The sequence below is a fragment of the Bipolaris victoriae genome (genome assembly GCF_000527765.1).
Source record: "Bipolaris victoriae FI3 unplaced genomic scaffold scaffold_193, whole genome shotgun sequence".
Lineage (NCBI taxonomy): Eukaryota > Fungi > Ascomycota > Dothideomycetes > Pleosporales > Pleosporaceae > Bipolaris > Bipolaris victoriae.
In genome coordinates, this window is record NW_014575199.1 from 1 (window position 1) to 22,457 (window position 22,457).

At 50.2% G+C, this 22,457-nt stretch overlaps 12 protein-coding genes across 12 annotated transcripts; 6 read left to right on the top strand and 6 right to left on the bottom strand.

Moving 5' to 3' along the window:
- Nucleotides 1-246, top strand: COCVIDRAFT_115552 (hypothetical protein; the record flags this gene model as incomplete). The annotated part of the gene is made up of 1 exon (XM_014694910.1): nucleotides 1-246. A coding segment is annotated over one exon (246 nt), but the record flags the coding sequence as incomplete, so codon positions are not given.
- Nucleotides 247-711: 465 nt separating this feature from the next.
- COCVIDRAFT_115536 (hypothetical protein) lies at nucleotides 712-2,108 on the bottom strand (the record flags this gene model as incomplete). Its single annotated transcript, XM_014694911.1, has 2 exons — nucleotides 712-1,593; nucleotides 1,671-2,108. 2 exons carry the CDS (start codon nucleotides 2,106-2,108, stop codon nucleotides 712-714), a joined length of 1,320 nt encoding a protein of 439 aa, XP_014550397.1.
- Nucleotides 2,109-3,280: 1,172 nt separating this feature from the next.
- Nucleotides 3,281-4,190, top strand: COCVIDRAFT_115549 (hypothetical protein; the record flags this gene model as incomplete). Its single annotated transcript, XM_014694912.1, has 3 exons — nucleotides 3,281-3,418; nucleotides 3,480-3,755; nucleotides 3,810-4,190. The coding sequence occupies 3 exons, from the start codon at nucleotides 3,281-3,283 to the stop codon at nucleotides 4,188-4,190; spliced, it is 795 nt and encodes a 264-aa protein (XP_014550398.1).
- A 1,183-nt stretch (nucleotides 4,191-5,373) lies between these two features.
- On the top strand, nucleotides 5,374-6,765 carry COCVIDRAFT_46618 (hypothetical protein; the record flags this gene model as incomplete). The annotated part of the gene is made up of 1 exon (XM_014694913.1): nucleotides 5,374-6,765. A coding segment is annotated over one exon (1,392 nt), but the record flags the coding sequence as incomplete, so codon positions are not given.
- Nucleotides 6,766-7,554: 789 nt separating this feature from the next.
- Nucleotides 7,555-8,502, top strand: COCVIDRAFT_43063 (hypothetical protein; the record flags this gene model as incomplete). The annotated part of the gene is made up of 2 exons (XM_014694914.1): nucleotides 7,555-7,566; nucleotides 7,666-8,502. 2 exons carry the CDS (start codon nucleotides 7,555-7,557, stop codon nucleotides 8,500-8,502), a joined length of 849 nt encoding a protein of 282 aa, XP_014550400.1.
- A 565-nt stretch (nucleotides 8,503-9,067) lies between these two features.
- Nucleotides 9,068-10,291, bottom strand: COCVIDRAFT_115554 (hypothetical protein; the record flags this gene model as incomplete). The annotated part of the gene is made up of 1 exon (XM_014694915.1): nucleotides 9,068-10,291. A coding segment is annotated over one exon (1,224 nt), but the record flags the coding sequence as incomplete, so codon positions are not given.
- A 441-nt stretch (nucleotides 10,292-10,732) lies between these two features.
- Nucleotides 10,733-12,217, bottom strand: COCVIDRAFT_51766 (hypothetical protein; the record flags this gene model as incomplete). The annotated part of the gene is made up of 1 exon (XM_014694916.1): nucleotides 10,733-12,217. A coding segment is annotated over one exon (1,485 nt), but the record flags the coding sequence as incomplete, so codon positions are not given.
- A 276-nt stretch (nucleotides 12,218-12,493) lies between these two features.
- Nucleotides 12,494-13,312, top strand: COCVIDRAFT_44164 (hypothetical protein; the record flags this gene model as incomplete). The annotated part of the gene is made up of 1 exon (XM_014694917.1): nucleotides 12,494-13,312. A coding segment is annotated over one exon (819 nt), but the record flags the coding sequence as incomplete, so codon positions are not given.
- A 240-nt stretch (nucleotides 13,313-13,552) lies between these two features.
- Nucleotides 13,553-14,275, top strand: COCVIDRAFT_115546 (hypothetical protein; the record flags this gene model as incomplete). The annotated part of the gene is made up of 2 exons (XM_014694918.1): nucleotides 13,553-13,907; nucleotides 14,022-14,275. The coding sequence occupies 2 exons, from the start codon at nucleotides 13,553-13,555 to the stop codon at nucleotides 14,273-14,275; spliced, it is 609 nt and encodes a 202-aa protein (XP_014550404.1).
- Nucleotides 14,276-16,863: 2,588 nt separating this feature from the next.
- Nucleotides 16,864-18,219, bottom strand: COCVIDRAFT_31848 (hypothetical protein; the record flags this gene model as incomplete). Its single annotated transcript, XM_014694919.1, has 1 exon — nucleotides 16,864-18,219. One exon carries the CDS (start codon nucleotides 18,217-18,219, stop codon nucleotides 16,864-16,866), a length of 1,356 nt encoding a protein of 451 aa, XP_014550405.1.
- A 1,420-nt stretch (nucleotides 18,220-19,639) lies between these two features.
- On the bottom strand, nucleotides 19,640-20,197 carry COCVIDRAFT_21138 (hypothetical protein; the record flags this gene model as incomplete). The annotated part of the gene is made up of 1 exon (XM_014694920.1): nucleotides 19,640-20,197. One exon carries the CDS (start codon nucleotides 20,195-20,197, stop codon nucleotides 19,640-19,642), a length of 558 nt encoding a protein of 185 aa, XP_014550406.1.
- Nucleotides 20,198-21,889: 1,692 nt separating this feature from the next.
- Nucleotides 21,890-22,430, bottom strand: COCVIDRAFT_31849 (hypothetical protein; the record flags this gene model as incomplete). The annotated part of the gene is made up of 3 exons (XM_014694921.1): nucleotides 21,890-22,016; nucleotides 22,083-22,324; nucleotides 22,419-22,430. 3 exons carry the CDS (start codon nucleotides 22,428-22,430, stop codon nucleotides 21,890-21,892), a joined length of 381 nt encoding a protein of 126 aa, XP_014550407.1.
- Between the last annotated feature and the right edge of the window lie 27 nt (nucleotides 22,431-22,457).

Sequence of the window (22,457 nt, forward strand, 5' to 3'; positions counted from 1 at the left end):
CTAGACGCGGGCGCCGACATCAACGTCCCGAACGAATACGGCGACACCGCACTACAGGCAGCTTCATCAGGAGGCCACGAGCGGATAGTCAAGATGCTACTAGACGCGGGCGCCGACATCAACGCCCAGAGTAAACACGGCGACACCGCACTGCAGGCAGCTTCATCAAGAGGCCACAAGCAAGTGGTCAAGCTCCTAGTTGATGCAGGTGCCGTTTACCCTAGCCGCAGTAGTAGGCTTTGCTGAGGAACACATCATGGTGAATGCTGTAGACAGCTCAGTTGGGATCACCTGAATAATTTTGCAAAAAGGCATCAACTCATCAAATACCCTTTGTATAAATAGCAAACTTTTACGATTCTTTCTCCACGGCAAAAGAGATCCAAGATCCAAACTATGAAAATCTGAATCTCGAGACGTGGTTGTGACTTGATCACTTGTGCACGGCATTTTACCAAAAGAGAGGATAAAAAAAGACGTTAAACCATGAGCCCTGGATTCTTAGTTTACCACGTACACTCTTTACGCTGGAGTGAAGAACGAAATCAAAAAAAATAGTCGCATGAATCGTTACTACCATCCTAACCTCCGTAACCTAAAGTCCCTCCTTTACCCAGTAGTCACCAGTATGCAATCGTTAATCCTCAAAACTCCCCCAAAGTCACCCCATCACCCCCTTTACCAAAAAAGTCACAAACCAAGGTCTTCGTCTCAAACTTGCGTCATAATACTCTGGACCCCCCTCCCTCGTCCATTCGCCTCACCAGGAACTTCCCTCGTCCTAACTACCGCCCCCGACTTAGCCAACCGTGACGCTGGATCCGGCAGCGTAATCGTAGCGACATCTGGTATGTGCATTCGCGCCGTGTGCGTCCTCCCCGTCGACGGGACGCGGGTATGTGAGTCTTTTTCTAGGGGGTAGAGTTTGAAGGCCGAGTTTGTGCTGATGGCGCTATCTGCTGAGGATGATGATGTGGGTGGGATTTGAGGATGGTGATTGTCATGTTTATTTTCTCGGCGGGGGCGTCGCACGCGGGTTGTGTTGCAGGAGCTAGTTGAGGTGGAGGTGGAGTTTGTGGTGTCCCAGGTTGAGGATGTGCTGGTGGAACTGGGGTCGCGGTTGTAGCGGAACATGCCTTGGATTGTTGACTTGAAGCCTTGAGGGACCAGGGGCGATGAGCGGGAAGATGGCTTGTCGGTTGAGGGAAGACGGCCGATTTTGTAAAAGTTGAGGCGGGGACGGCGTTGGGTTGCGATTTCGTCGAGGTCGGTTTGCGATGTCTGGAATGTGGCGGCACTGGAGTCGGTCGTGTTTGAGGATGGCGAGTGGCGGAGACTAGTTGACGTGGCGGGGGAATTGAAGGTCGCCCTTGTGGATGGTGTGGCATTGGGCGTCCTGGATGACGGTACTGGTTGCCTTCTCATTCCGATATTGCGCATGGTTGCAGCAGGCTTGACGGGTAATTTTGCAATGTCTGCTCGTGTCAAGGGGGGGAATTCGCCTTCCATGACGGCTCCAAAAGAAATGTAGACGCGGTCCAGGTAATAGGGGCGGCATCCATGGCATGCTTTGAAGTTACATCCTGAAGGTTCCTGGGTGTCTGTTAGTGACATCCGACTTTATCATTGCAATTGTCTTGCATGTGCTAATTTAACACATGTTTACTTACCGGGTCTGCAGGGAGTAGACTACTCATGGCACCATCAGTGCCACAAGGCGCCATTGCCATATCCATGAGCCTGGATATGGCATCGTTGGCCTGATCAGCCTGCTGTACATCGATGATGGTATGTTGCAGATCGCGCTTTAGTTGCTTCAGTTTTTGCAGTTGCTGATTGGTGTAGTGTCCGCTCTCTGCGGCAATAATAATACTTTCGCTCAACCCGGCTCTTTCCAGCTCTTTCCGTAACCTCGATTTAACTGGCATGATGTTTGATGTGTTTCGCGATATCAGATGGCTGAGGTGCTCGGTTTCATTGTCCTGTTTGCATTGATAGAGGAAGCCGATGGAAGATGAGCAGCCACAAACAGAGCACTGCTGATCGTGCCCGTAGACACGGTCCATGTCTACATGAGTGCAGTTTGTCGTTTGTGTGCGTTTCCCCATGGCCGAGGATGGTGGGGTTGGCGGGCGAGTGAGGAGTTGAGGTGTCGGTGCGAGGTGTCGGTGTCGGGTGGAAAGACGGTGAGGATGCAGCAAGTTGGAAGTGATAAGAGGAGTCTTTGAGGAAGGTAGAGTGGTCACGAGGGTAGTTGTAAACGTGAAAGGGAGCAAGGGGAAAGAAGGAACATTCGGGTCTCGAAGCCTGGATTGTTCCAGAGTCATGTCAAACGCCAAAGAAAAGACCGGAAAAGGGAATCATGACGCGCCCGGACAGTGTCTTCGCAGGGCGGCTACCCAGGGGACTTTTGTGTTTTGACATTGTGTTTAATGCTGCTTGCCGTGCTACAGACGGTTGACGGTCCCTGCGTTCATCTCAACTGTTTGCTGTGGTAGCGACATACAAACCACGCGACCAGTGGCGGTGCACCCAGCGTCTGCTTTAATCCAACGGAAAGACGATCAACAGGAGCAGATGAGAAAGGGGGGAGATGAGAAAGAGATGGACATGACGGTGTGTATGCAACACGTGGTTGGAGAGGCGCTGGAGTCTCGTCCAGCATGGTGAGGTGGCAGTGGGGGTGCAGTCAGATAAACACACGCGCATGCGCACGCGTATCCGAGTCTGCAGCCATGCGGCTGACGTAGAGTATGGCGATGTAAGAATGCCATGGAGAGGGCGGCACATGTTTAATGCGAGATGGACCCATTGTATCGGCAGCTGGGGCAATCTACGACGCTTCCATCGGCACACAAGGGAAAAGCAAGGGTGAACAGATGGCCGCTGTGCCAAAGCTTCTTGGGTCGCTTCGCTGCAAAAGGAGCTAGGCCATTTGCCACGGCGTTGGAGGCGAGGCTGCTATCTATCTATCCAAGCAGCACGCCCGGCGTTCTCCTAGACATATCTCATGGACTTGGAGTAGGGCTGATAGGCGAGAGCCGAGGTCGTAGTGCAGTGTCAGATCACGACACCTCCGCCTCGACGGTCTCTGCATCCTCGTCGGGCGACGGCGCTAGCACGGACTGGGATCCGAGGCTGTTTACATTCATCCCCCAGCCATCCGCACGTCAGCTCAACAGCTCCAGCCCTCCCCCACAACAACATTCCCCGGCCGCCGCATTCTCCTTCTCTACGCGCCCATCTGCATTCCGCTGCCGTCGCATCCCATTGAGCCGCCATGTCGGTCAAGTTCGACAAGGAAACCTTCCACTCGACGGCCGCTGCCGTCGACGCGGCCTCCAAGGGCAACGACGACCTGATGCACGAAATCGGCCAGGCCATCACCAAAGGCGGCGGCCCCAATGGCTACCTCGCTGTGAGTTTGGCTCCTCCGGACATGCTGCGTCGAACTCTCCAACTGACTGTCCGCGTCCTAGGCCTACCTCAAGCAGCTGCAGAGCAACCCATTGCGCACCAAGATGCTCACCTCGGGTACCCTCTCCGGCCTACAGGAGTTCCTCGCCTCGTGGATTGCCCATGACCGGAGCAAGTCCGGTCACTACTTCACCTCGCGCGTCCCCAAGATGGCCATCTACGGCGCTCTGATCAGTGCGCCCTTGGGCCACGTCCTGATCAGCGCGCTCCAGAAAGTTTTCCAGGGCCGCAAGAGTCTGAAGGCAAAGGTCCTGCAGATTCTTGCTAGCAACTTGATCGTGAGTACAAGTCCGCTCTCACTTCCGATGGCCCGCTAACCCGTGCCCGTCCAGGTTGCGCCCATTCAAAACAGCGTCTACCTGATCTGCATGGCCCTCATTGCCGGCGCGCGCACTTTCCATCAAGTCAAGGCTACGGTCAAGGCTGGTTTCTGGCCCGTCATGAAGGTCAGCTGGGTCGTCTCGCCCCTCTCGCTGGCCTTTGCCCAGCAGTTCCTCCCGGAGACCACCTGGGTACCCTTCTTCAACATTATCGGTTTCATCATTGGCACATACATCAACGCCCACACCAAGAAGAAGCGATTAGCCGCTCTCAGGCGAAAGCACTACGGCGAGGGAGGCGGAAGGACTTCTCGTCCCGGCTCGCGCCCCGGCTCAGTCAGTGGAAGGGCTGTTGACGAATACGGTCGTCCCGATGATCGCCCACGTTATTAATAATTAGGGCTAGTGGTGGCGGCGCAAACATGTCCGGAGTCCTGTTCGCTGTTCTGCCCGCATCGATAGTGGCAAGCGCCCACGTATCGAGACAAGCCTATTACCCGTCTTTGTTTATGTGTTACGACATCCTCGGGGGGAAAGGAGATTCGGCTAATAGTCAGGCGCTTCAGCATTTCGTGCGCATCCATTCTCGCTCCTCTTACGTGCTTTGTATATCCCATCTGTTGTTTTTTGTTCTATGATTGGAGCCGCACCTGGTGTTGCTGCAGGCTTCGTTAGCTACACACTATACCATCCTTACCTCTTATCCGCCCGCTTCCGTGTCTTTCAGATTTCATCATTCTACTAATGTGCACAATTGCCAGGTCAGCTTCAAAGTGGGTAAAAGAAACGCTTTCTTACCAACGTCTGTATAGATCCAGCAATGGGTCTTGTGTAACTGGAGATGTGTTGGCTAGCTCGGTGCGACAATGCTGGCGCTATCGCTCTGCTCTCGTGGCATGCTTGAGCGTTCTGGAATTCATTGAGAACAGACACAAATGTCACACTGATATGGAAGCAGCTCGATTGTTTGATAAGGGCACCAATGAGATGGGTAAGGGTTTTCTTTGACAGTCCAAAAGCCCCAGCTTCCATGATATCCACGGCAAACGGTTTGTCACAACACCTGTATCACCTCATCCTGAAAACCGGTAACCATTAGATACAAAGGGAACCCAGCATGAGGAGACTTTTCATAGAAAAGTATCATCAAACGACGCATATGCAACGGTCAAACACTACCGTTGCTAACTCCATTTGACTATATAGTTGTAAGTGGCGTCCCTCGCCCAGGCGCACCAACGTTTTGGCCATTTTTTGGATGTACCGACTTACCTCGCTATCTCTACTTGACTTCATGTCGTTGAGCTTTACTGACCTCCTGGCGCTATTTCCGTTTGGCGATGACTTCGTCGACGAAGAAGTGTTCTCACGCTCTCAGTCCCCCTTGTCTGATTTACTATCGGACGTGTATCTGCCTCTCGACTCCTACAGTTATGGCCATCCATTATTGAATACCACATTGCAGCTGCAAGACCCTTATTTGCGGTGCGACAGAGACCTGGAATGGAACATTGACTGGGCTGTGGCTTTCCTCGTCGACCAGTTGGAACAACGCTGGGTAGATGCAGCTGTATCACTTATGAACATTCGCAGACAAGCAGCAGCACTCCAAGAGAACAGCTTGAGCGAAGAAATCCCTTTTCAAATCTTCAACAAACTCGACCAAGCTCTGTTTGCTGGATTCTTGAAGAACTCTGTCTTTCTCGATGTCAGCAGATTAGACTCTGATATTTCTGGTGTTACTTATACGCACCGATGGGGACCCAATCCGGAAGTCAAGCGCATTTCCATCATTTTCAACCAAGATGCAATCAGACATGGTCGGGCGCGGGACATTGTGGCTACGTTGATCCACCACATGATCCACGCATACTTTCTTGTGGCTTGTGGCGAGCAAAAGGAGAACGAGATGGACTATGGGCGTCTGAACCACGGCTTACAGTTCGGCAAGATCATGCTCGCCATCAGGAGGCTTTCAGCTGCTCATGGTAGAGAACTTACAACCTTGGACTATGGGCATCGCTTGTCCAGCAGACATCACTATGCCGACGACTACTACCGCCCGTGGACAAGAGACGAAGTCGAGCACGAAGATGGGAACAAGTGGTATTTTAGCCATTGTCACAGTGATGTCCGCGGACCGTCTGATAGCGAGGTGGACAAGTGGTATAAGAATGTTTGCCAACCAATGCTTGACCTACCACCAAGTATTCGGGGTCTCGAGGTAGAGGTGTACAATGTCCGACGACACGAGTTGGTGAAGAGACGTCGGGCGCACCTCGGTTCTTCTTCAAAGTCTATCGAGTTTATTTTCAGGGATCGACCAGTCCTTGTTGGCAGGGAAAAGATTGAGCGGTTTCCGAGTGTCATGAGAGCTTTTGATAAGGCTGGCAGTCGTTTTCTCAGAGTACATAAGGAGGTCTCGGAAGACACGTTCATGCGCCTTCTCGAATTCCTCCATACTGGCTCTTATCCTCCTGATCCGCATGTCTTTGCTGGCGCTGCAGTCGATCGAGATGTCCGACACAAAGCCCCTCCTATCATCAAGCCCCAGAACATATCTGTTGAAGCAGTTGTGGTCTTAGCCGACATACGATTTGCCAAGCTCGGCTTATATATGGGCTTCGAAGACTGCAAGGCCTACGCCTTGGATCGCATGAACACATACGGTGTCCTATACGAGGACCCTGTAGCTGTTCTCAAAGAGATTTACCGAGGCTGCGAATTAGACCCTGATCTCAAAGTCTGGGCACGCATGTTTCTTACACGTTGCCCTGCTGCATCGAGCCCTGGTTATTACCACGGCGACTCGCTGGGTCACAGTACCGTAGAGCCACCCAACCTGTTGAAACTTGAAAGTCAGCAAGGTCCTTACCGGTCACGCTTTCTCAATGCCATTGAAGTTAGTGGAGCACTGGAGAACGATGTTAATAAAGCTCGTGCCGAGCTCAAAACCGCAGGCTGGTATACATCCTTCAGGCGCCCAGCCGATCAACCTGCGCACAATTTGAACAATCATCTTCATGTTCGCCCGCACTTTTTTCCTGACTCGTCCTCGCCTTCGTCATCACCATCTGGCTCATGGTACAAGGTCCGAGACCTCACTAGCCAGCTATCTTCTCTTAGCGTGAACCGCGCTCCCGGAATAGAGCGAGGTAAGGTGCGGGATGGCGACCATATCGGACCGAATTGCACCTATAAGAAAGTGAAATATAGCATGAAGGACCGCGAACAACGTCTGAGAGATGTTGATGTTGAATTGGATAAAGCAAGGGAAAATGTGAAAAGGTTAGAAAGGGAAAGGGAGGATCTCAGGAAGAAGAAAACCCAGAAGCAAGTGAGGATCCAGGCAGTGGCGCTGGTAGAAGAACTTTTGGAGGGGAACCTGGGACAGAGAAGGGGTATTGACGAATATTAAGTTTGTGTGACGTTGTGGTACACGTAGAAAGTGGCGTGAGACGAAACCTCCTGGACACGTTGAATATATTTCCTTCTAAAAATATCGACAGACGGGGTGTAGCTAAATGTGGTCGTGTAGAAATATGCAAGGCATACAATTATTCCGTGCCAATTAGGGATTGTAGGGCGTCTCAGCTCCAGTCCTTCCTAACGAGGTTAGCCCAATAATGCTGCATGTAATCAAGAAATCCTCCGTGTGGCCCTTTTCAGCTCTGCACGCAACCTCAATCCGTAAATAATTTCTATCAAAAACCTGCCTTGACACTGTCTTCGTATCAGAAAGAACCATTACGTCAAGATGGCGCTCCAAGTGCGTATACCCCCAACTATTACAACCGGATTGACTCGGCGCCCAACTATCATACTACTACCAAGGACATTAGTTGGGCCAGCTAACCCACACCAAAAGCACCCAAAGTATCCCCCAAACGGCACCACACCACCATGGACGCAATCTCACAACCAAGACGAAACGGCAATCGGCTTCCTCGACCTCCCACGCGAACTCCGCGACCTAGTCTACGACTTCGCCTTCCGCATCCAAGGCGCCCTCCTCATCTACACACGTGACCCGACAGCCGCGCGGCTCGTCGCCCGGGCAATGAACATCCAGCACGCTGGCCGCGGCCCCAGCGCCCCGCAACCCCTAGTCAACGGCGCCCTGCCCGTCGCCCTACTCCGCACGTGCCGCCAGCTCAACGCCGAAAGCAGTCCCATTCTCTACTCTGCCAACGTCTTCTCCTCGTGGAACGCCCGCCTGCTCGAACTCAGTCTTGCGCACCGCAACTTACTAGTCAGACATATCGTCATGGAAGCGAGTCCCCGCGGTATCTTTGACAAGAGTCTCGAACATGTCAAGTATTGCTGGAAAAATCGCTTCTGGCCTGAGATTCTGAGAAGTGGGAAAGCCTTGTTGGATTGCTTTCCTAATCTTGAATCGCTGACTTTTTCGCTTAAGCCGCCGAGGGGGGATGAGCTGTGGCGTCCGGGGTTCTTTGCCGTAGGCGGTAATAAGACGAGGGAGCAGCGGGTGGGGATTGTGGCGGTTTGGATGAGTCTTGGGTGTTGTTGGGCAGATGCGGATCAGGGGTTGAAGGCGTGTTTGCATTTGGAGATGGGGAGGCAGCCGGCGAGGATTGCGAGGGGGGAGTTTGTGGGGTCCAAGTTTGCGCCTGAGGAGGAGGATGATGGGGTGTGGGATTATACTGAGTTTGCGGATGCGTTTGATAGGATGAAGGGGTTTTAATTCTGGGAAAGGTTAGGAGGGTATTTGATTTTTTCTGTTTGTATCTAAAAGTTGGAGTTACCAGGGTTGTGCTAGTTTTTTAGTATTTCTTTCTAGTGTGTATAAGTACAGCACTGTTTTTTTTCGTAGTTCAAGTAGCTCTCAAGGGGGATTTTGAAGGATGCTTGCTCTGTATTGAATTTTGAGAACTTATTACTCCAAAATAAAAATGTTTAGAATTCTTTCCTTTTTTTTGAGCAAAGAGTGTAGGCAAAGTTTAGCTTCTAGCTTGTATTAGCCACAAAGAGAAGAAAGGTATCAACGCTGTTGATCATTCTAGGGCTCCCTTAGCAAAGTAGTCTGAGGACAAGATCAAGATTTCATCCATTGATGAGTGACGAACTTTGCAGCTACAGGTAGGTTTGGCTCTACTATAAAGTTTGTATCATCTCCTGCAAGACCCTTTAAACCATTATATTCAGCGTATCTGGATTCAGTGCTGAGCACTATGGGGAAAGTCACAAGCGGAATATGTACTTTTGAAAACGGGTTCTATTCTGCTAGTCATGTGGCACGGCGTTTAAGCTCAAAATATAATGTCATCCGAATCCGAATCCCAATCCCAATCCTCCGATGTGTCCCCAGAATTCGTATCCTGCTCGTTTTGCATCTCTATGGTTTCCTGAGCTACCTGTAGCTCTTGCGCTGCTGCTTGCGCTATCTCTCGCTCTCGTACTGCCGCTCGTGCTGCCTGTAGCTGTCGCGCCGTCGCTTGTTCTTTCGTTCCCAACACTGCTTGCACTGCTTGCGCCGCTTGCGTGCCCATATCCACTACTGCATCTGCCATCCGCATTCTCATAACATGTGCCTCGTCGAGTCTTCCTCGCATCTCTATCACCTTGCCCAGATCTCGCATGACATCTAGTATGGTAATATCAGAATCTTCAAATGGCACTTCGTGAATCTTTAGTGCTCGTCTAAGGATATTTTCCGCCTCCACAAGCCTTTGCTGATATAACAGGGCAGCACTCAATTCCCGCAACAATGGCACTGATTGTGGGGAGTCAATCCCGAAATTCTTTCTACATGCTCCTAGAGCCTGTATACAGACATAATTTGCCTGATCGTACATTCCCTGGACAATCAGCTTCTGGATTTTGTCACAATCTTCCAGCAATTGTTTTGACTGCAGTTGTGACAAATCTCTATACTGATCCTTTGCTTCATCGTACTTTTTTTGGAAGTTGAGAATCTCCGCCAGAGTTTTTCTCACCGAGAACGCATCTTCAGTTTGATGCCAATCCTTCTCTTGGTATACTGATAGCAACTCTCTACACAACAACTCCGCCTCTTCATACTTTTCCATAGAAACTAGAAGTGACCCCAGGTCACTTCCGAATGAAAGCAATGATCTGGTATCATTTTCAGAAGTACTTTGATACCCCTTTAGTGCATCTTTGTAGAAATATACTGCCTCTGTGGGTTTCCCCAGCTTTGCAAACATAAGCACCAATTGACGCGCGACTGGAAGCGTTGATTGATGCCAATATCCGTACTTCTTCCGTTGTAACTCTAGATACCTTTTGTACCAATTTTCTGCCTCTTCCCACTTTTCTAGTTCTTGTGTCACGTATGCTAGCTCTGCGATCGTTGAAATCGTTTGTACGTGCTCGTCCCCTAGCGTATTTTCGTATGCCATTAGTGCCTGTCTGTACACTACTTCTTCTTCGGTATATCTCCTCTGTTTATGTAGTTCTGTCGCTACGTTTTGAAGGTTGAATACGATGACCCAAAAATCTGTGCTAGGCAATCCCTTATCTACCCCGGACGTTCGCAAACAGTCTTCTTCATCCGCGACGAAATCGATAAAATCTTCATATACTGACTTTTGTTTCAACTTGCTACTCACTGAGTTGTGATGTTCTAATCCGAATTTTTTCTTGCTAGTCTCAACCACGTGCGCATACAGCGCATGCGCGTCCTTCCAGGTTCCTGAGCGGCTCAGGGCCACTGCTAGGGTAGTCAAGGCCGCCAATCTATTTGACTGTTCGGTTTTCTCCCACGTTTCTTCCACAGGGATATGAGAGGATACCGAAGGTTGGTACTCGATGCTAGCACTGGTCTCTCTTTCGGGAGGCTGGATATCAGTGTGAAGAAGGCCCCTGGACTCATCTACTTGTATTTCCAGTGTTGACCTTTCTACACCACCACGGTCGCTTGAAAATATCAAAGCCGAGAATCTTGACGCGTCTGTCCGCTTACTCTTTGCCTCCTCCACAGCAGCATTTGAGTCATTGTTGGCATCAGTCGAAGCGCTAATAGGGATGGCAAAAAGTGCAAGTTGCTCGAGATGGCCGGCGAGGTGACGTTTAAAGACTGTTAGAGTAACAGCCAGAATCCCTGTAGGTACTGATCCGCTCGTTTGAATAACTTGCTCTTTCAAACGAACAGACCAATCAGAACAGCAAGGACAATCAGTTGCTGGGATCTGAGCTAGTGACTTTCGAGAGAGATCTCTTGCTGTTTGTTCCCCGCCATCATCTAAAGTCTCTTCATGCTCTCGTTTCAGATGGAGAATGTATTTTTCCTCTTGATTGAAGAATCTTGCGCAAAGGAAGCATTTATAATCCACACGGTGAAAAGTCATTTCATGTTGGAACCATTCGTTGATGTCACCAAAATATGGTGCATCACAGTCTGGGAACGTGCAGACGTATGGACGAAGATCTGAGAAGACGTGCTTTTTCCACATACGCTCGCTCTTGAACTTTTTGATGCGAAAGCAGAATGGGCATTCAAACTCTTTCCCACGATCTGTGCGTAAAGAATCAAGCTTTGGGATGCGAACATTGGTGGATGACTCATGGTCGCTGTCGATCGAGCGGGAAATTGTTGTGTAAGAACGAGCATCATCTGGATCTGATTCATCGGCAACGTTCAGTTGAGGCGCGAGCTTTTCGGCGGCGATAGTGGTGGCTTTGGTGAAGAAGGAAGGTAGACTCTCCCTGTTTAGCGTTGGCTTCGGACCCAGTGACTGCTTGATGTTAGGAATCTGAGGTTTGTAGGCCGAACCACCCGATTTTTCATGGTGACTGAGTGGATCTGCCAGCTTTTCACGGTGGTCCTGTATATAGCTGAGGTAACGTCTTCTTTGAGTAATAGCCCGCCTAAGCCGTTGACAAAGCCAGGCGGAGTCCTTTGCGACAAGCTTCGGATATTTCTCGCCAACGTGGGAAATGTCGAATTGATCATTAAAGTGATATCTGTTACGGCTGAGAGCTTTCGCAAATATATCTGTGGGTGCTGCACGTCGGATGAGAGTTGAAACTCTGAAGAGCCGGGTAACGGTTTCACTGATTTCTTCCTGAAGCTCGTTGACTTCGCTAATACCTCCACACTCATCTTCAGTCTCGTCAGCCACCGAGACCATTTCTTCTCTTTCACCCAAAACAATATCCAGGAGGTCTCTAATGACTTCTTTCAAGTCGTCTAAGAGACCCAAAATGTGAGTAAGTACATCATTGGCTCCTTGTAGTCGTGACTCGATGGACATAGGCGATTCGGGCCGATGGAGAGCTCCAATGTTCCCAACAAAAAGACTGAACCTGTCCAGTTCCTCCCTCATTCGAAGATTCCTAACATTGTTGCTGTTGCGATCTGGCTGGGCGAGAGCCGAGATGACTTCGTGGAGAATAGCGATACAGGAGCGGCACTGGTCTGACACGGAGAACGTCATGTCTCATAATCCAGTCATCAAGAATATAGTTCACCCAAAAAAGATAGTTGTGTGCTCAGGTCTTGCGAGGCGGTTCTGGCAATAACATTAGAACATTAACAATAGGAATATCCCAATGATCGTGGTGTCATGGGGGGTTCGCAAGAAGGCAGAAATTACCCGTGGGGCCAAAAACGCGGGGAAGGAACGCCACACTTACCGTTCAGCCTTCCAACTCCTCATACCCAACTGTTCCATCTACATTACTCATTTTAACGGAACTGTACAAACATCAGTATGAGCGGATTGGAGGTAGCAGGTATCGTTCTTGGTGCCTTTCCGTTACTCATAAGCGGCATCGAGCATTGGCGTGATGTTGCGAAGGTCGGCGGCTTTTACTGGCGGATACGTAAGGAATACACCAAATGCCAGCGCGATATCCAGTTTTATGAAATCGTGTATAAGAACAACCTCAAAGAACTCTTGTTGCCACTCCTTCACGATATTGATGAAGTTGCGAAGCTCATCGCAAACCCGGGGGGTCTAAGGTGGAGTGATAAGGCGTTACAAAAACAACTGGAATGCAGGTTGAAAGAGTCATACCAATCGTATTTGGATACTATGGCTGAAATGAACGAGATCGCTGAAGAACTCAAGAAAGAGTTATGTTTTGACGAGAAGAATGTTCAGGATAAGCTCTTACCACCGGAGGCAAAACGACGGAGCGCCAATCGGTCGCCAAGTCCTCAACAGGGTGCAAGACCTTCGAAGTTATCCACTGCAAAGGGCAGACTGGATTATGAGTTCTTCCGAATGAAGTTCAGTATTGGGGAAAGGATCAGAGGTGAGCTTTTTGGACAACTGAAAGAATGTAATGAGCGCCTGGAGAAGTTGCTGGGCTCCAACGATAGAGTCTCTGCACTCCAAGATTCTGCACCTGGATCTACCAGAACAACCTCCGAGTCGGAGTCCGCTTTCAAAAAGATCTCCAAGAAATCAAATCTGTTGTTTCAGGCGCTGCAGAATGCATGGCAGTGCTCGTGTCAACAGTACCACTTCGCGAACCTGAGACTTGAGCATCGAACATTTACCGAAGTATGTTTCGAGATCGTCTTCATGTTTATCGCTCCCTTAGAACACGGAGTTACACCGTGGAGCCAGAAACAAATTCTCTGCGGTCATGTTCCTGGATGTTCTTCGTCTCAGAAGAGACTGGAAACTACTAAGTCTTTGACGACCCAACACCAGCCGGACCCTTTGCCTATACGAACTGGTATAAAACTGCACTCAAATACCCTCCGCAAGAAAGTGGATTTCGCGCCATTTATACCCACTGTACCAAAGATTCAAGTAGACATGTTTGTCGATCATAACGTGCAATTATGCCGGCGATTAGGCGACGAAGAGTGTGAAGCATGCATGGGTATCGTCAGTCATGATGACGAAGCCTTTCATCTTCATCCGGTCAACCAGAAAAATAATCAACCCGGAAACGGTCCCATAACACTTGACCGTATTCTCTCTCAAGACTTTGAAGATCCTTTTTCGCGGCGCCAACGCTACCAGATTGCTCTCCTTGTAGCTTCATCGGTAGCACAACTTCAGTCTACACCCTGGCTACGGACAGGCCTTTGCAAAGAAGACGTCATCTTCCTTCCATTTCAAGAGAACAACGAATTGCTTCCATACGGCAAACCTTTCATCCAACAGGGTTTTCTACACAATCACACTCACTTTTCTTGCACTCAGTCTTCTGCGGATGGCTGCAATTTTTACGCACTCGGCATACTTCTTTTAGAGCTTTGTTTTGGTTGTCGCCTGGAAGATCATGCTGTATGCAAAAATCATCCACCAAATATCAACGCCGCCACTAAACATGCCTTTGATGTCATGGCCGGATTGAAGTGGTCACGCAGCGTAAGCGACGAGGGTGGAGAGGATTATGCGACAGCTATCAAGTGGTGCTTTACGGGTGTAACAGACAAAGAAAAGAACTGGAGGGGCGAAATCGTCAGAAATGTGATACAACCGTTAGAGAAATGTATGGAGCACTTCCAAAATATTGCTGTAGTTGCATGAAAGGGTGGAGTGACGAATATATATGCACACAATATTTCTCTATGATTCGGCAACTACTAGAATCATCAAATCTAAAGCGTACACTTGAGGGAAAACCTATGGCATGTGAAAGTGCAGGTTATGCTATGCGAAAGGCAAAACGTCAACTCAATTATGATTGCCGGGTATCGAGATGGTAAAAGGGAGACACCAATGGGAGTTTTGACAATAGACTTGGTCCATGATTATGTCTCATAGGAAACAAGGATAACTTGTCATAAAGCCGCAGCTCTATTGTAGACTCAAATTTCCCGCACTCTACCCATAAGGAAATCCGCATGATAGAATCTTGGATATTGATTGCTGACTGTGTTGGCAGCTGTCGAGTTTCGAGCGTGGTGTTAATAGCAAAGACGGATTTTCGTTACGAGAAGCTTGTAGCAGCATGAATAACTTAAACCTAATTTGCTACGTTAAGAATAGTTATGATGTGGCCTGGAGATCAAGATATCCAGATGACAATAAAAGTAAGAACAATACAAAACGCTACTGGGCATGAAAGAGATAAAAGTTTTAACAACCCAAAGGAGTGACTAGTCTAATCGTGTCATGATCGTCAATCTAACCTTCTAATCCCACACCATGGTGTCATATATTCAACGTTCTCCATCATCGCAGTACTTTGGAAGAGGATATCGTGCGCATTGGAGTGGAGATTCTCCAAAATAGGTGACATTATCAATTGAAAACCGAACAGGAGTATGGAGAGGTTGGGTACCCAACCTCTATTCCGATTTCCGCTAATTACTACAACCATGCGTTGAATCCTAAGCAAAAACTCACCCAAGTCAGCCACTGACAGCAATACGAACTACCCCATATCAGCCCCCAACCCAAACAATTGTTCATGGCACACCTTACATATACGATGCACAAAATCCCTCATCCGTTACCGGCGCACACGTCCCCACCAACTCAACACCACCGCCCCTCCTTGGCACCGTAGCTCAAAAAAACTCACGATCCTTGGCGCCAATACATCAAAAAAACGCCACGAGCGCCCTAACCATCCCACTAAGCACGCCTCGAGAAAAAAAATTCTTCAAAACAGCCGCCCTCTACCTCTGACACAAGGTCATTCTAGAAAGCGCTCCAGGCTCCACAAGCACCCGTAACACTTACCGCATTCCAACAAATCCTTACTTAACAATTTCCACCACAAACCACGCGCCCTAACCCTCTCCATCCCCACAACCCCGAACTTTCCCCATTCGCTTTTCCCCTTGCATGCACATGCAAAGCCAGCCATCCGCTATATAGAAAAATAAAGGAAAAAAACTAGTCCTAATAAATCTCCACCGACCACCAAGTCGACCTCTCCACAACATTCTAGACTTTCTCCCCTCCTCCGCCCCACTCCCCCAAAAAGCGGATAAACAAACTTCCTTCTCCCTCTAGCACGCATACCCTACTCAGTATAGCGCGTCAACAACCCCCCGCGCCCCGAAATACCTAGACAAAGGTCAAACCGGCAAAGCCCGTTCCCTCACATAGCACTAAGTTCCATTCCGCACTTGCGGAAAACTATGTAATCAAGGTTAAAAAGACTATAATCTATGCCTAGTGCCATTTTCCGTTTGGCCGGAAAAGGGAAATGCGCGGAATATAGGGATGGACTTTCCTAATTAGGCGTATGACAGGGGGGGGGGGTAAGCGGTTTGAGGCTCTTTGGGAAGGGGGCTTGGCAGCGGCGGCTCGTGATAGGGATGTTAAGAACCCTTATAGTAAGATGGGTGCGGCGGGAGTGAGGGTCGGCATGGACGGTACTGTGTAAGGATGGATGTAGGAAGTGGTAAGGGTGATGGGCGGTGCGGCGGGTGCCGATGGGGGAGATGGGGTGAGATGGCCGTGATGGGATGGGATTGGTGAGGTGGTGTGATGATGGGGTTGGAGGGTTCGGCAGGTGTAAGCGGCTCTGTGGGATGGGGCGGTACGGCGCGAGACGCGAGATGTGAGATGGTTATTATATTGGTTTTGCATGGTGTTGTGGTTGTTGCAGAGGTATTGCTGAGTTGGTGGTAGTGGTGGTGGTGGTGGTTTAGTGAGCCGATGCTCATCATATGTACTGGCGTCATATGATGTTCTTTCCATCGCAATAAGTTCTATTACTACGATTGAGTCGAATGATCTGTAGAGCAAAGCTTCGTCATCACAAAAGTAAATCACTTTTCACTGCATATAGCTCTAGAGTTAAAGGAGTAGGAATGTATTCCTGTATTATGTACTACTAGTAGGACTATGTAAACCATAGAGTCCTATTGAGTGGAAACTTTTATCGCTGAATGTCTATCTCAGTATTCGAGGAGCTTGCTGCACGCTCAACTCGAGCAATCTACAAACGAACCGAAACGCCGACAACAAATGAGAGAGGCGAGCATATAGCAAAGCAACGCCTAAAAACCAAGTACAAACGGGGGTATATCCTACGTAGTCCAAAAGTGATGATTGCAAGTAAAAATCAGACAGTGGCCAAGTAAGGAAATTCGTGAATCGTCTGCTTAAGCGTGACGAGTGGGGTATAAATAACGCAAGGAGAGAGTAATCCAAAACTACCGCTCAAGGCTAAAGCTACCAGACCGAGAGCTCATGTTGGAAAAGGGGTACTCGCATTCTTCGACGTAGGTGGGTGGGCTGACGGGAACATCCTCGTAGAGCGGAGGCTGCTCCTCATCCCAAGCAATACCCATACCTGATCGCTCGGTAAGGACCAGGTGGAATTGAGTGCGGAGAACGCGGGCGGCACCGGTGGGGGTAGCTTGGCTGAGCTTCTTGAGTGGCGCCCATTCCTCAGCGACAACCATTTCGATAATCAAGTTGTGCTTGACGCTCATGCCGTTTGAGCTTTCGAGGTCGCAAAGAGGCTTCATGGCCATGTTACAGGCCGCCTGGAATTCGACATCGATCTCGCCCTTTTCAAAGTCGGTCTTCCAACCTGTCTTGACCTCTTCGTTGGCAATAGCACGGACATCCTCGTGGAGAACGCCCTTGCCCTCACCACCAACCTTTGAAATATGCTTGGCGCAAGCTGGAGAAATAAACTTTTGCGTCTCCTCAATGCGCCAATTGAGCTTGCGCAGTCTCCACCGCGTTTGCGAGTCTGCCTTGTTTTGAACGATTCCGGAAAGGCGCATTTCGATGGGGAAATCGCCGATAGGGTGGATTACTGGCGGCAGCTTGACGGAAGCTGTAAGATTGGTCGGCGGGAAAATGCGAATGGAGTGCTTCTCCGCACCAGGGAAAATAGCGCGCTTGATGTCCAGATTGCGCTTGTAAGTAATCTTGCCCGAAGAGGTGGTAGCTACGGCGGAAAGGTAGTAGTCAACCGTGGCAAGGCTACCGTGGGTAGTAGCTGGCAGGTGACCTGGCAGCAGGTGACTGAAGGGAAAGTTGTGGGGACCGTGACGCAGCGAGACGGGATGGGTCAGAAACTCCCACTTGTGGATTTCAGTGGTCTGAGTGGTGCAATCCGGGCAATGTGGGGCCACGGGCTTCTTGGTGGTCACAATGGCCAGCATGCGCATTTCAAACTTGTCGACGGTGATGAAGGGGTCGTGTACGTTGATGACGAGCTGGCCCGAGAAAATGGCGCCAGTCGATGTCTGGGGGGTGTTGTAGAAGACGATTGGCGGAGACTCTACGCTCATGTTCATGGAAGCTGCGCCCTGTGCCTCGAGCTTTGGAGTCTTCTTGGCATCTTCCTTTTCTTTGGCATGCTTGTCATGCTTGTGGCGGTTGAAGATGTCCATGACCAGAGATTCCTCCGACTTTGACTTTGCCTTGACGCGTGGGGCGTCGTAAGAATAGACTGGGGGTAGCAGGCCTTCAGCGTGTGGCTTGGTGGAGTCGGATTTAGGAAGGGGTGTAGGAGCCACCCTCGCCAGGGTACTGAGTAGGCGGCCTGGCATTCTATGCTAGAGAATCTGGGGTAGGGCTGCGAGTGAGCGACGTGAGTGGACGGCTGGCAGCGAAGATAGCAGAGATGTGTTGCGGAGATGTGTGTGTGGGAGAGATAAGGAATTGTCCAATGGGGGTAAGGGCGTGGGCCGACAAGCGATATGCAGGCGGAGAGCGTGGAGTGCAGCAGTGGTGTGCTTAGGAGTTTACTTTGTGTGAGTTGAGGTGGTTAATGAGGTATTGAGGCAGGAACATTGCAGGCTATGAAAAAATGACCAGAACTGGAGGCCGGGGAAGGACGAGGTCTTATTTAAGAGAGTTGGTGACTGGTTTTACATGAGAGAAATTCCCTGACTGGGTTGCCTCATGGAAGCTTTGCATGATTTCATCGGTAGTGGCACGAGCAGGGATTTTTCTCGTACTCGGCCTAGACGCTTGCGGCAAGCGCATCCCTGCATCTGAGTGTAATTTTTGGGTCAGGAGGCAGGCGCGCACGGCCTGCCGCTCACGAGATCGCCGGTGAACCCAGCGAGCGTGCCTGCCTGTCCTGCCTGGCGTGCCTGCCGGCCCCAAAGACGTCAACAAACAAGCGAGGGTAAGAGCGAGCAAACTCCGGCTGGGTCCCGTGACCATGATGACCAGCCGCTCTACACCCGGCAACTTGCCCATTTGCCATTAATCAATTGCACACACGCCCTACACTACTTACTTACTCTACACGGCTGACATGCCGTCCTCATCGCCATGCTCATCTTGCCGCTTATTTCAGTTTCGCCGACAGCTCGCGACCTCGGGCCCCGGCTACGCCGCAGCTCGCTGCCAGCGGATGCTCCGTCTACACCGTCGTGGCTCGACGTCGGGGAACCTCATGTGGCTCGCCGGCGGCCATTCATTCCACCCACGCATCGCCAGCCTGGCCCAAGAGCACCACCTACGTCTCCACCCGCCAAACTCTGGGGTGTTCATCATGCCAAAACGGCGGCACACTGCCCGCTCTCTGGACATTATTCGCTGACGCACATGTGATGTCCTCTTCCCCGCAACCCTAGTCTTGTGCCTGTCGCCAAAAAATCCTTTGTGCTATGCGATCTGGGGACGGGCAATTGAGCATCTCCTCGGCCATAGCATCGTCGCAACCGCCCTTGCCTACCACCCTTCGCATACATATTCGTAGCCTGCAGCTCAGCTGCTCTCAGCACATCATGCACACCTGCATTGTCGCTCACACCCACATGACACGTTGTATGCGCCCATGGTGGCTCTATGCGAATTGTGCATCGTCTTCACCGTCGTCGCTGTCGTGTTGACCATCCATGGTGCCCACGCCAAGCCGCGGCGTTAGGTAAGACAGCGAATTTTTCCCTCGCACCGTGGGCCAACCACAGCCGCTGACGGGCCTCCCCACTCCACCCAGAGCTTTTTACAGTCTCTTTACACATTTTGGCGGCCCCGGTCCGATGCTGGCTGAGATTCAGGCTGTCTCGTGTCAAAAAAGCACCCACTTGTTGAGAGACCAGACTGTTCTACATTACTCGATGGAAACCTCCATGACCACGCACTAGCGCCAATCACGCAACTTGTTCCGCCCAGCAGCAATCCGCCAGCCATCACGTGGGCCGCGTACAAGACGCCTTTCGAGCAATTCCTTGCGAATCTTGCAACGTCTCGCTTAATCTGTAGCCCTGCCGCTTGAATGGCGGCCGCACACTGCGAATGTCCGAAAGTCCATCTGCCAAGGTCGATGGCTTGCCATGACCAGATCGGGAAATTCATCAGCATGCGCTGCATGCCCCTGGCCTGTCCCGACCACCGGAGCCCACGGGCCCCACATATAGTTCCCTCACCTGTTCCAAGGCGAATTCCGAGTACCGTACCTCGTTCCCGTCGGATATCCATCACGGGTTTGCCCACCATGCGACGCGCAACTTGGGAGTCATCATGTCGTATAATTACGCCATTCAAATCACCGCAAACATGCCATGGCACCATGATGGTCAAACTCACTCATGTCTCACCGCCAATCTGCTCCACTGAACAGAGGTTGTAAATGTATGTACAGGTACCTCGCCGTGTCTAGAACGTGGCTGGACGTTTTCCATCACCCTGCGTCGCGCCTCCGAAGAGCCGCTTCAAGGCGCTGCGTCCACGATCCGCGACGGGCCGACTAGAAATAACCCTCGCCTTCTCGAACCATCCCATTGTGGCACATCCCGATTTATGCCAATCACATGGCGAATAACCCCTGTGGCGCTCCTCAGGTCGGGATCTTCACTGGCAGTCTAGTAGTAGTCTATTACTAGTAGTAAGCATATGGCTGCACACCTTGATGAGTATTCGAGAACTTGTGAGTTTCATCGGTCGCACATCCGGTGAAAGTTACAGCATCCCAACATCACAAATTCTCTCCTATTCCAAACAAATCATGAGATATTTCAAGGTGGGTATGCCAGCATGACGCGTGGCACTCAAAGTGCGTTGTCTCGATATACTTTTGCATACTGACGCCTTGTGACATGTGGATCTTTACCACGCGAACAAATCACTGTCTATACACTAACATGCCCGGGACAAGTCACTAGTTCCCGCACTCAAGTAGTGTAGCAGCACCAAGATCGTTGCCGGCGATCTACGGGGCAGAAAAAAAAAGCGTGCGGCAACCCATTCTTCTTGCCCACTGTACCGTTTCAGCCACAAGCTTTCTCTGAACAACAAATGGGCCAACAAAGCAGTCCCTATACCGCTCATCGCAGTAACGTTGCTTCACCGGTTGGGCGAACAGTTTCTCTTTCCCTGAAGATCCAGAGTTCCCACTTTTTTTCTGTTCACCATGATGTGTAAATTGCGGGCCTCTTACGACACCTAAAGTGTATAATGAGACATATATTAAGCCTCTACTGGTACGATGATTGGCCGACTACAAAATATCATTCGAGTAAAAGATTCAAAGGACGTGTTTCACATCATCTCACTCCACCATCATCAACCCATCCGTTTGTCATAAGTATGTAAAAACAACAACCTAGAACGACGTTATAACAACCTTCAGACCCGTTGAGATGAGACGGTGAGACCTTTTTCTCCACATGCAAGGAAGAATGGAACAATCCTTCATGCAAGCTTTCTTCCCTTTTCTTGGAAAAAACCTTGTTGTTAATCAATGGGAGGTTTTAGCTTGTGACGCACGTTGCATCTTGGGGGTTTTTTTCTTTTCTCCTTCGCGCTCGTTAGCTCTGCCGGGGAAGATCATGCATTACTGCCGTTGAGCATCATGTGGAGTAGAAAATGCAAGGGGGGGGGGGAGGGTCCGCTCTGAGCGTTGCACTTGTAGGTGCTTTTCAGACAGTCTCGACAAAGTAGTCCCTTTTTGAATTTTTCTCTTTTTTTTCTTCTCTTAGCGCTGCTCCTGGGATCCACCCCCTACTCTTCGCCTGGAAACAAGGAATTCACTCTCAGAGTCAATTGCGCAATTCTCCAAGGGAAAAGAAAAAGAAAAATTGAGACAGAACATGATCACACATGGTTCACCTCACAACAGCACAAGTATTCATCGTTTTGGCAGATGCATCAATTCATTTGATCGTGCTATCCGCCATGTAGACGTTATGATCCTTCCCTTGATTTCCAAACACTAGACTCCATATAATGCAAGCCGAGGTGGTATCTCTAAGTGGAAATGTACATCTACTCGTCGTCCTCGTCGGCCTCGTCGTTGACAACGTTGAAGAAGCGGAGCTCGTAGACACCCTTGGAGGTGGAAACAACACGGAGCCAGTCACGGAGCTGCTGCTTCTTGAGGAACTTCTTGGTGCTGTTCCCATCATGTCAGCTCCTGCATCGCAATTTCCATATATACAAGCCGGAAAAAAAAACATACAGGTACTTGAGGTAGCGACCAGAAAACTCCTGGTGGGCAATGACCTCGATCTTTCCCTCGCCCTGCTGGCTGATCTGGATGGTATCACCGAGGTTACCGGTGCGGCCCTCGACCTTGATGCGGTCGTTGAGGAACTTCTCAAAAGCCTGGATGTCGAAAATCTTATCGTTGACGGGTTGCGAGCAGTTGATGATGAACTTCTTCGTCACCTTCTGGTTCTTCTTGGCCGCGGCGCTGCGCTTCTATATTCATAATGCGTACTTAGCCTACTGTTCTGGAACACACGTGCGCGAGAAAAAGACTCGCGCCGGAGGACAGCAAAGCGGTTGTACGTACGGTGGTAGACATCTTGATGAGATTTGGGGGGGGGGGGGG